This window comes from Acomys minous (genome assembly GCF_964271855.1).
Source record: "Acomys minous genome assembly, chromosome: 5".
Lineage (NCBI taxonomy): Eukaryota > Metazoa > Chordata > Mammalia > Rodentia > Muridae > Acomys > Acomys minous.
The window spans coordinates 37,862,224-37,873,922 of NC_140494.1; the positions used below are offsets into that span (position 1 = coordinate 37,862,224).

Genomic DNA, 11,699 nt, shown 5'->3' on the forward strand with positions numbered 1-11,699 from the left:
CTGGACTCCTAGCCTCAAACTGTGAGGGCCTATACTTTATTCTGCTGCTGTGACCCACACATTTGGTAGTACTGTTATCGTATCCCTAAGGGCGTAAAACAAAACCTGTCCTAATTTGCTTTCTATTGCTGTAATAAGCCCACGACCAAAAGCAACTTGGGGCACGAAAAAGTACATCTGTGTTTACAGGTTCCACCCATCACTGAGGAGCCAGGGCAGGAGCCCGAGCGGGAAGCAGAGGTGGGTGGGCATCCAAGCACAGGGCCTGCACAAAGACGCTTACTGCCTAGCTCCCTGGTTCCCTGCTCAGTTGGCTTTTTTATACCTATGGGTGTGGGACCAGCACTGCCCACAGTGGGGCTAGGCCCTTCTACATCAACTAGTAATTAAGAAAATGCCCCCCCCTACACACACACACAGGCAATTCTGTCCTGGGTAATTGAGGTTCCCCCTTCTTACATAACTCTGTCAACTGAGGCTACTTCTCTATGTCAGGGTCCCAAGTGGCTCAGATTCTGCAGGCCAGAGGGCTGTACCACTATCACAGGACTTTTGCCCAGACATTGAAGCTCAAGCCCATGACTGTCAAGTAAGGAAGTGGAAATGAACGCAGGCTTCAGGATTCTTGAACCCCAATTCTTCCTATGGTGTACTACTTCTCAAGACCACCCTGAAACAGCGTGTTTATCACTAGCGGAAGCATCCTCTCTGAGCCCATGCAGTACACAGCAAAATGGAAAAACTGCCTGAACCCCGGAAGGCACCAAAGACACAGGCGTATGAGGTCAAAGTGCTCAGCAGGGTGGTGAACGGTAAGCTGCAAACCGTCCCTGTACAAGGCCACGCTGGCTGTAGTAGGACCCAGCTTTCTAGACTGTGTCACACCTGTCCCCTGACTGACACAAGGGGACCACAGGATCAACACAGCGCACCCTTCGTTCCCTCCAGGCATCGCCCATTCCTAACCTACACAGCTCTGCTTCCTCACTTCCATGATCCTTACCAAACATCAGTCCCAGCAGGAAGACACACATTAACAATGGCACTGCTTTATTGTGTTTGAGTGATCTCCTCTGATGCGGTGAAGGCATCTATGACACGAGTATTAAGTTCATTTTAAATTTATCACCAATGCACATATACATGGTATAAGAAAAACCACAGACCCTTTTCAGATCCCAAGTCAGTAAACATATTTCCGTGTAGTGGCTAATTTATAGATTAAACTGTTTCTCTTACAAATCAAAGCTTTTTCATTCTCAATGCTGAAGCCAGGTTCCTTTGTTACCAATGGACAGTGGAGTTTTGAGAAAATAGCTTTCTTTGTAAATATTCCACCAATTCAAGCCGTGATGTAAGCAGCTCCAGGTCATGATAGGGTACCTGTGAAAGGAAACAACCATTACAACTTGCCACCATCCCAGGTGACTCTGCTGTCCCTCTACCTTGTTCCTTACATCTGCCTCCACCAGGAGGGGGACAAAGGTCACACCTGATTCTGCACCTGGAGTTCCCAACACCTAGAGCAATGCTGGGCACAGAGGGGCAACTGAGAGAGGATGCGAGAGCTAAGTCTGCTCATAGTTTAGAACTGAGGGGGACAAAAGAGCTGGGGGACGATGAACCACTCAAGTTTACAGAAAGCCACACACAGCCCTGGCTACAGAAACAGCAAGGGCTGTAGAGGAATGTTAACTCAGAACATGGCTGTTCTGGCAACAGATCACACCCAAAGACCTTCTAGGTCTATGTGATCCACCTGGAATACAAACACGCCCTTAATCCAGGAGACAGAAGCAAGCAGATCTGAGTTCAAGGCCAGCCTGGTATAGAGCAAGTTTTAGGTAAAGAAAAACTTAGGTCCAGGCAGGCATGGTGGTACACGACTTTAATCACAAACAATGAAGGTAACCTTAGTTTGTAGAAGGAAGCAGCCATGTTTGAAAGTGATGTCTTATTGAGTGACAGAAAAAGAAAGTGACGAATCAGAGAAGATTTGACAGAATAGGATATGCCCAACTCTCACGAGAAGAGAGGGGAAAGGGAAGCTATCTAAAGGGCAATGCAGAGAGAGGGAGGAAACAGTTTTACCAGGAGAATTTTACAGAAAGAGGTTGAATGAGAGAACAAGCTAGAAACTGGTAAGCGAGCCACCAGAGAATGAGAAAGAGGCAGAAGATAGGAGCAGATTGCTTGAGTTAGTTTGAGGCAAAGTAGAGCAATTCAGGGGCTGAGAGAGAAGCCAGACTGAGCAAGTCAGCTGGGAGAAGGGTTTGAGCCAGAACAGCTGAGCTGAATCAGCCGGCCCAGAGCTCAGTAAGAACAAGGAAGGGTGAACTTATTAGGCAGTAAGTCTCAGAGGCTGAAAGCATTGTAGACCTAGGTTAGATTGCACAGAAGCTAGAAGCTTCCAGGACTAGACCTCAGTCAGCAGACAGAGGAAATAATCCTCCGAGACAACTGAAACAGGCAAATAAGAAGTTCCCTTTAAAAGGGCAGAGGGAGAAAGTGGAGGGCTTGAGATGGGAAAAGCAGAGAGGGATGGGGCAGGGGAAGAGAACAGAAAAGTAGCAGGAAAGAGGAAACAGAGGGATGGGGGAGGGGCCAGGGGTGGGAACAAGGGCCAGGTAGTAGGCCACGTGTCTGAAGGCTCTCTGTGTGTGCAGACTGGATAACGAATGCTCTGAACACTAAGACAGAGTCTCTGGTTTAGCCTGCAAGCAATAAAGAAGCAATGGTTTCTGAGCACACACTGTATGGCTAGCTTCTAGAAAATGAGTTTGGGAGTGAGCAGGACAGCATGAAAAAGCCACCAGAAAGGCAGAGGGCAGTCAGTAAGAACTAAAGAGCGCTGGGAACGTGTTTAGCAGTGTTTACTACAATTGCCCAGCAGGCCGTACAAAATCCCTACTGAAAACATAATGCTGTAAACACTGCGGGTAGATGAAGGCCCTGGAACACCTTGCTCGATTTACCTTTTACATCAGACAGGAACTGGAACAGCAGCTATTCCAGGAACTTAGGAATTCTGAAGGCAGAGGTAAGCGTATTGATAAGGAAACAGGTATGAGCTTTGGAGAACACCAAGCTTTGAAAGTCTCACTACAAATTGTGAGTTAAGTAAGTTAAGCCGAATCAACTAACTCCTAAGATAAAAACTAGACAGGACCATCTGTGGTCTGCTGGGGTGTCAGGCCACTTACTGATAAAATAAGTTAAAATGGAGGCTGGACCTAAAACATACATGGGCAGACACTGACAGTGAGGACTGTCCTATCTTTGCTTAGAAGGTGGATGCAATCAATACCCAGCTTGGGCCTTTTCTTGCGCATGGAACCGGCGGGGCAGAACATAGGCTAGCACAACGAAACCATACCAGGGGTGACAGACAACAGGAAAGCCATCATCAATGGATATCCCATCCAAGGCCCTGTTGCTCCTCTGGGGACCCCCAAATCTCTTCTGGTTTGGTACTCCTCTAGTCATGAGCTGCAATTCACTCATGCAAAGTACAGTGTTGTACTATGTGTCAGTGTACATAACTGAAAAAGCAAATCTTTGTAATGGAGACTGCTTTTTGAAGGGGGGGGGAAAGGTGAGGTCATACCTGAACAACCTGGTAACCAAGTAACCGCAGGTGTCTCTGTTTAATGGCCTCTTTTCCGAGTAAGTGTTTACTGTCAGAGCAAAATCGATGTGGCCCATCGATACACAGTGCCACCCTGAGAAAACAAAAGTTAACTGTAATTTATGCAACAAGTCAAAGTTTGTCACTTGCCAGAAATTACTCAAAATTTGTCTACTTCTATGTATCAATATTATTTTTAAAAGAATCATGAAGTCTGTTGAAAAAAACATTTAATCCTATTATCGTTTAAGCAAATGAAAGGATTTTTCCAAAACTGATAGGCTCAGCATTCAGTTCCACTCTTTTTCCTTTTACTGAAAACAGATTCTTTTCTCACAACACACCCTGGTTATGGTTTCCCCTCCCTCCACTCCTCCTAGTTCCTCTCCACGCTCCCTCCCTTCCAGATCCACTCCCTTCCTGTCTTTCATTAGAAAAGAACAGGCTTCTAAGAAATAACAACGAAACGTGACAAAATAAAATATGATGAAGCATATTAAAGTTGGACGCAGTAACCCAACAGGAGGCAAAGAGTCCCAAGAGCAGGCAAGGGAGTCAGAGACCCACTTGTTCTCACAGTCAGGAGCCCCACAAAAGATACAAAGTAAAAGCTGTAACATATATGCAGAGGCCCTGTGCTTGCTGCTTGTCTCCCTGAAGCTCACTATTTTAACGTCTCGTCTATCTTAAGAAATGCATCAGTTTGCTAACTTAAGTCTTTTAACTTTAAACCCACAACTTTCTTTACCTTTTATGGATATCCTCATCCACCGTAAACGGCAACACAAATCCATCTTCATCTAATTTAATTTCAACATCTAGCAAAAAAAGAAAGGAAAAATTCCTCGTGTGATACCCTCAACCACACCATCTTCCTGCATCCCTTCTGCTGGTTCATTTCTTCCATATTTGCCTTATCGGGGGCCGAGGCTGCAAAGTAACGGCCACAACCAATAGTGAGAATGGTTATTTAATCTGCCCTACAGAACAAGCAAGCCAGCTTTGAAAGTGTCAAGTATTCTGAAACAGGTGTTTCAAGCAATCTACAGAGCGCCAAGAACCGGGTACACCCTCTTCTTCCTTGTGCAACAAGAGGTGTGAACCCTTCCACTGAGAGGGAAGAAAACCCTTTAAGCTAAGCAGACACCTAGGCAACTGTGGCCCTCGCCTCTGCTTCCAGCGCTGCTCTCTTTGCATATAAGCAAGGTACCCCCCACCTGACGTGTGGCTCATGAGCATGTGCACATCCGCTCCCTTCCCTCAGACACTACCGTTCATAAAAGAGAGAAGTGAGCTGTGTCCACACACTGTCTCTTCTGTGGTTATTTTCTTTACTCGACAATCTAAGGAACAGTTAGGGCAGAGGGACACGGACTCCTTCACAAGCACTGTGCCACGCAACCCTGCAGCAGGTGAGGATTTAGACCATAATTTAATCATCTAAGAAGCCACCGGTGTCTACTGAGCACCTGGAATGTGGCTAGAGTGATAAGGAACTGAACTTAGACACCTGTAACTTGTACTTAAGTAGCTGCACGTGCTAATGGCACTCCGGACGGTGCAGGCCTAAAGCACAGCCGCAGCTAGGTCCGTCACTGAGCGCTTCTATTTTATTTCATCAGTCAGTCTCCAAGGTCACTATTCCGTCTCTCATTTTGCAAATGAGGGATCAAACAGAAAAAGGCTAGGATCCTCTACCCAGACGTCCTGCAACTCTGTGGCTAACCTGTGACACTCAACTCAAGAGTCCCGGCTCTCCAGTGACTCTGCTTGCCTCGTCTCCTGGTTGCCTTCCATTGAGGGAAGGGTCCAGCCTGCATCTCACAGACCGCTAGCTATGGCTCAACACAGGCAGGATGCTTCTGAGCAAAACAAGCCCTCACCCACTCACCTATGGTGTAACAGTAGGGCGTCAAGACTTTGGAAGCAAAATACAATCTTGATCCCAGCAGATCAATCAGCCCGATCACCACAGACTTGTAGAGATGGAGGTCCATGGGGGTCTCTAGGGAGCAGCACGGAGTGAGGAATGACTTCACTTGGTATTTAGGAAGCAGTTTGGGACCCTAAAATTCACATATGCAAGCATTAAAAAAAAAAAAAAATCAAATGTGAGACTAGAGAGTGAGCTGAAGGCTACTGAGGTAAAAGACTGACACAAACTATACATGGCATGCTTCTACGACACAGGCACACCTTTCATCCCAAAATGGCAGTACACAAGATGGCCGCTGCAGCTCACATCTGTGAATGAGTGCAGCACGCATGGAGCACTCACATTAACAGCGCCTTTGGCGTGCTGGGAATTGCTTCAAGGTCACTATTATTCTCAACTAAACCTTTGGTTGAGTTGTTTTTGAGGTAGGATCTTTCAGTGTACCTGACTACCCTGGCCTCCAGAGATCTGCCTGCCTCTACCTCCTGAGTACTGGGATTAAAGACATGTGCTGCTGCTGCTGCCACCACCACCACTTGGCCCTCAACTGAAGTTCTTAACAGAAGTGTTCTAGTGTGCATTTCTTTTGCTGGGATAAACACTATGACCAAAAGCAATTCACGAGAGGACAGGTTTACTTGGGTTTATGTTTCCTGGTCCCAGCCCATTGCTGAATGAAGTCAGGGCAGAAACTCAAGCAGGAAGTGAATCAGAAAGAGCCAAGGTGTGTGACTTACTCACTCGTTCACTGGCTCATGCTCAGCTGGCTTTCTTACACAGTCCAGCCTGGAGACAGAGCTACCCACAGTGGGCCAGCCCCCCTCACGTCAATCAAGAGAATCCCGCAAGGATACGGCTAGTCATATTGAGGCAGTTCTTCAACTGAGGTTACCTCTTCCTGGGGTGTGTCAAATTGATAAAAACTAGCCATGGTAAATGAAAAATGTGGTAATAGTGATATTTCAATTTCTAAAGAAAAAGAGGAATAAAACACAACAAACTGGCCAGTTATCCATGGCAGAATACAAATCCCAGGAGGTAACGGTGACTACAGTTAACATATGTATCCTATGCAGTGTACTCACCACACACAGACATGCACACAGGAGACTGTAAGATAAACCTGTGGACACACACTGGAGTGGCCAAAATGCAGATTCCAACATAAAACAAAACATAATTTTTAAAATTAAAGCACATACACAAATACCTAAATTGTTATGTATGTTGAGCTAGGAAATGTCATTTTAAAAGTTGAGTCAAATGTACGGCAGAACATAAATATGAAGAGATAGGAAACTCAAAAATCAGAGATCTGTCTGCAAAATAAAAATTTTAAAACTTCTGCATAGCAAAACCATCAACATTGCTTTAAAAAATAATAAAAAGACAAAACCAAAACATGTACAACAGTCATAGCTGTTAACTCTTGTCTCACACTGAATTCTTAAAGCTGTAGAAGGACAACTTGCAGGAAACATAAATGAACAATAAACAGCTGAAAACATGCTCAGCGCCATTACTGCTCATTAGAATGACATTTAAACATGACAGCCCTTCTCAGGAGAGAAATGACGAGGACCCAAAGGCCCAGCCGCACTGCTGCCGAAGCGTGGAAGTGATGGCTGTCACCTTCATCTACTGGTGGGCAAAGATGACGCGTATCCCTGCTATGGGGAAATGTGCGCCTCCAAACAACACTCATCAGCATCCCCACCCCTGTTAAGAATTTAGTTCACAGATGTTTTAAAAGCTCTTGGATGATAGGGCGTGAAAGGATGTTCATTACAGCATTGTTGACAGAGACAAACCAGCAAAAAGCTGACGTGCTTTGAGAGTGCAATGGCAGAACAAATGCCATGAAAATCAAAGCCGCGGCTGAAGCTCTGTATCTGGGACTCGGGAATGGCTGCAGGGTGCTGGACCAAAAACACACTGTACTTCCTAGTCAGCCCATCCCTTCAAATAGGAATGAAGCAGACAGGCCACACGCATTTGCTTACCTTAATCTGGGCAAAGAAACTGCTGTTAACACTACCCTTTCACGGGTATAAGGGGTGGAGGGAACGTTCATCCTGACAGACACTAGAGCCATCCAAGCAGCTAGAAAGTCTAGAGTCATGTTTTCTGCTCTTGGCTGTTACTCTTCAAATCAGACCCTCAGCTGTGTGAGCACAGAAGGGAGATGCAGCAGCCAGGCCTGGGGACAACATTTCTAATTCTACTCAAGGTGGTGAGTTACCAGAACAGTGCTGTGCGGAAAGGGCAAACGTAAGCTAAGCTACAGCAGCATGTTGGCCTAAGGAGACACTCAGAAACAATCCTGCATTTGTTTCAGTCCAGTGACACTCCACACAACAGCTACATGGAGGGAGAAAGCCTGCTGGGGACTCTGGAGTAGTGACACGTGATAAAAATCTAAGGAACTCCATGGCGGGAAACCCATATTCCAGGACAAGATTGAGGAAAGGGATGTTTCCCAAAGACCAGGCCACACAAGGGGACCAATCCAGCCCAAGACAAATTTCTGCTGTTTGAGACCAAAATCAAAAGAAATTAACGATTTCAGAGAGCACAGGTGACGAACATTCCGGGGTCATAAAGCCACGCCTCCCACATCTGTATCCTCACCTTATAGAAAGGACACTCCAGGACTGAGGTGAGAAACAGCTGGGTCAGCTGCGCCAGGCTCACTCTGTCCAAATATGACTCTTTCCCTGAAAAAAAAAATTGTTGATTTTCAATTCTGGCATGCAAAATGAAGGGATTATGATCATAAAACCATCCAGGCACTCAAGTGAGCAGTTTAAAATGACACTGCAGTTATGAGTCAATGCAAACAGTATCCAAGTACATCCCAAGTTCCAATAGTTAATTTTTTAACCGCCTCACCTTGCAACCGTTGAAGAAAAAAGGGACTGAATATTTTTGACATGAAATTGACTGGATGGCGTTCAATCAGCGAACACGAGTGAAGAAGTCTCAGTAGCATTTTTGGTGGAAAATGATGTAAGTGAGCAAGCAGCACATTTTCTACCTTCCTAAACAGAGCAGGGGCATTTGATGGCAAATAATTGAGTTTTCCAAATGGTTCAATTAATTCGGAAATCTGACTAGGCGAAAACTTGTCTGCCTGGCACACAAAAGTCTCCGCAACCGCGTCAAGAATTGGCTTAGAAAGAATCCGCTTTCTGCTGCAGTACTCCATCACGGTGCTGGCGACGTCAGGGTCCAAGGAGAAGCACAGGGCAGCCACATGCTGCTCTAAAGCATCCATAAAAAACCGGTCACTGTGTCCAAAATACACAAAGGCCTCCAAGACCTTCCTGAGCTCTTCATTAGTGAATCGAGGAATGTATCTCACCACGTGCTTGCCCAATTTAATAACCAGGGGAAGTGCATGAGTCTGGTCAAGAGCCACTAAGGCAGTGAGCATGTGGCTAATGGATTTAGGACTCAGGTAGGAAACTATTGAAAGGGAAAAGTTGTTCACTGTGTTTAAAAACGTCTGATGTTTGTCCACTTTTTCAGGACACGCCTGCAGAATTCTATAAATAGCCACGATATCCTCCGGGAGAAATGTTTGCAAATTTTCCCTCTGTAGCTGACAGATGATCAGTTCCAGACTCTCACAAGTTGGACCTCGAAGTCTAAGCAGACTTTCCCCGAGGACACAGAGATGGTGGGCTTCCAGGCCACCTCTTCGGAGGCGACTCTGGCACTCTGCCATGAGACTCAGCATCAGGCTACTTTGAGGATCCACGGGCGACACAGACAGAGACTGCAGAACCATCACCAGAGCAGCACTGGTCATCTGTGAGGGCTCCTGCTCACACCGAAGGCACAGAGCTTGGAAGGCGCGGTTCTCCAGGATTCCTTTTGGCAGCCTTTGCTCAACGCCTCTCTTCCCCACCTCACAGATCCTGAGTAAAGCTGCTGCTGCCAGAGTGACCGGCAGAGTGTCCAGTGTATTTATGAAGCCCAACACTTCCTCTGAGGAGGTGAGGCTGTTTAGTCTCCTGTAAGGCATCTCCACGTCCTCGGTTTTGAGGCTCTGTTCCGGCTGGTTCCAGTCCTGTACATGAGAGAGCCACGGCTCAGCAACTGGATGGAGATCATTTCCGTTTTCTGAGTGGAAGTTTTTACAGTAGGCATGATGGAATCTGACCCTCAGAAGCTCAGGTTGCAGGGAACAGAACCAAACACGGAGATGATCTTTGACGACCTTTTGAACGTGATTGCCACGGGGAACTTTCAGAGCAGCCACAGCTCCAGGTATCCAAAAATCAGACATATGGCAAAAGTTTCTCCGCAGGGTGATTAACGCCATGCCATCAGAGTCGCAACTTTTGCCTGAGCATAAGAACAAACCAACCAAACAAACAAACAAAAACAAAAAAGGCAAGGTCAAATAGTGAGAAAGATAACACCACTGTTTAGGAAACTAAGAATGAGTATCCAGTGATGAAGATTAAAAACAAGAACCTCAGCTGGGCGTGGTGGCGCACAGCTTTAATCCCAGCACTTAGGAGGCAGAGGCAGGCAGATCACTGTGAGCGACGCCAGCCTGGTCTACAAAGTGAGTCCAGGACAGTCAAGGCTACACCCACAGAGAAACCCTGTCTTGAAAAACATAACAAAAACCAAGAACCAGGAAAGATATTAAAAAGCGAGGTTTCCTCTTTCTAGCAAGCCAGGCAATGGAGAGAACCTGGAAAAGGGCTTCCCACTCTCCTAGTCCTGATGGCCGTACTGAATTGTCTTACCACCCAACAATTTCACCCTAACTAACCAGGCCACCTGCAAAAGACCTGCACACCTCTTTCTAGGCAGTGTTACAGAGATTTTTTTTTTACATGAACTATGCCTTAAATCTAAACTCCTTGAATCACATGTATACAAAAGGATCTCAGATTAATGTTTTACATGTAGGGGCACGCCCTTCTTCAGTGCATAGCCACACCATGGACCTTTACAAAGGCTTCCTCTTCAAGGCTTGAGTTGTATGAAAAGATGGAGTACGCGAACACACACCTCCTTTAATATGTAAAGTTGACTATGATTAAATGGTTCCCAAAACCCCATAATAGTATACCTCATTGACTGCTCAGGCTTTCAGGCCCACGTGTCTCAACAGTCTTCTAGAAAGCCTTTCTTTTTTTTTTTTAAAGATGTATTTATTATTTATACAGTATTCTGCCCACAAGTGTGTCTGCATGCCAGATGAGGACACCAGATATCACTGTAGATTATTGTGAGCCACCTCATGGTTGCTGGGAATTGAACTCAGGACCTTTGGATGAACAGCCAGTGTTCTTACCTCTGAGCCATCTCTCCAGCCCCCAAAAGCCTGTCTTTCTGATTCGCCAGAACTCACTGACTTGGCTTCATTCTGGCTCATTCTGAAATTTCTTTCCTGTGACGCTTAGTGGACGCCTTTGGAGCTCTGAGGATCATCAGGTGCACTGTAGCATCACATGGCTGACTCCCTATGGGCTCACTATGTCAGAGAGAGATGCTCGCTCCTAACCATAAACCCGATCGCTGCCCGGGTCTTCCTGTCAGTCCTGTCTATGGGTTAGGTCAATAATTTAGTTCGTTTGACGCTTTTCCAGCTAAGAAACTGAAGCACGAGGAAGCCGCCGCACCCAGTTAAGCTGCGAACGAGAGAAAGCTGGAATTGAAATTCTACCTCCAAATCTCGAGACTCGCATGAAGGCGCGGAAAAGTCAGTATATATATGAAAGGGGAGGAGCAGCCGGCAAAATTCAAATTCCGGATACAAGCCGGGCAAAGCGTGGTAAATACGCGCAGAGAAGCTGGGGAGGCGGGTGGGGCTGGAGTACCGTACAGGTGAAAACAACTATAGAAAATCCAGCGGTGCGGGGCAATGGCAGATGTAGACACCGCGCGGCCAGACCGGAGGCCAAGGAGCACGCGGGAGCGCGAGTGACAACGGCGATCGCGACGGAAGAGCCGGGGTATCGAACCCCGCGGAACTTACCGAGCGGGTCCAAACCGCGCCCAGGACAGACAGGGAACTTCAGAGCCTAGGAATGTCCGTCTGCTAACACTGTCCCTTACCTAGGACGTCCCGGCGAGTGAGCGGCGCTAAGCACCGCCCACATCCGGCGC

General features: G+C 46.6%; 1 protein-coding gene across 1 annotated transcript; it reads right to left on the bottom strand.

The window, feature by feature from the left end:
• Window positions 1-1,026: 1,026 nt before the first annotated feature.
• Window positions 1,027-11,693, bottom strand: FASTKD3 (FAST kinase domains 3). Its single transcript, XM_084782860.1, has 7 exons — window positions 11,569-11,693; window positions 8,457-9,917; window positions 8,196-8,281; window positions 5,520-5,694; window positions 4,377-4,446; window positions 3,608-3,722; window positions 1,027-1,383 (listed from the first exon to the last, which is right to left on the bottom strand). Exons 2-7 carry the CDS (start codon window positions 9,892-9,894, stop codon window positions 1,285-1,287), a joined length of 1,983 nt encoding a protein of 660 aa, XP_084638986.1. The 5' UTR covers window positions 9,895-9,917; window positions 11,569-11,693; the 3' UTR covers window positions 1,027-1,284.
• Window positions 11,694-11,699: the final 6 nt, after the last annotated feature.

What these genes read in the sequence shown, in the direction of transcription:
- FASTKD3 (XM_084782860.1), bottom strand. Translation starts at nt 9,894, where the DNA reads ATGGCGTTAATCACCCTGCGGAGAAACTTTTGCCATATGTCTGATTTT. An exon ending in TGGAGTGTCCTTTCTATAAG is followed by an intron (nt 5,695 to 8,195) that starts GTGAGGATACAG and finishes TGTGAATTTTAG; the next exon opens with GGTCCCAAACTGCTTCCTAA. An exon ending in GCCCTACTGTTACACCATAG is followed by an intron (nt 4,447 to 5,519) that starts GTGAGTGGGTGA and finishes TTTTTTTGCTAG; the next exon opens with ATGTTGAAATTAAATTAGAT.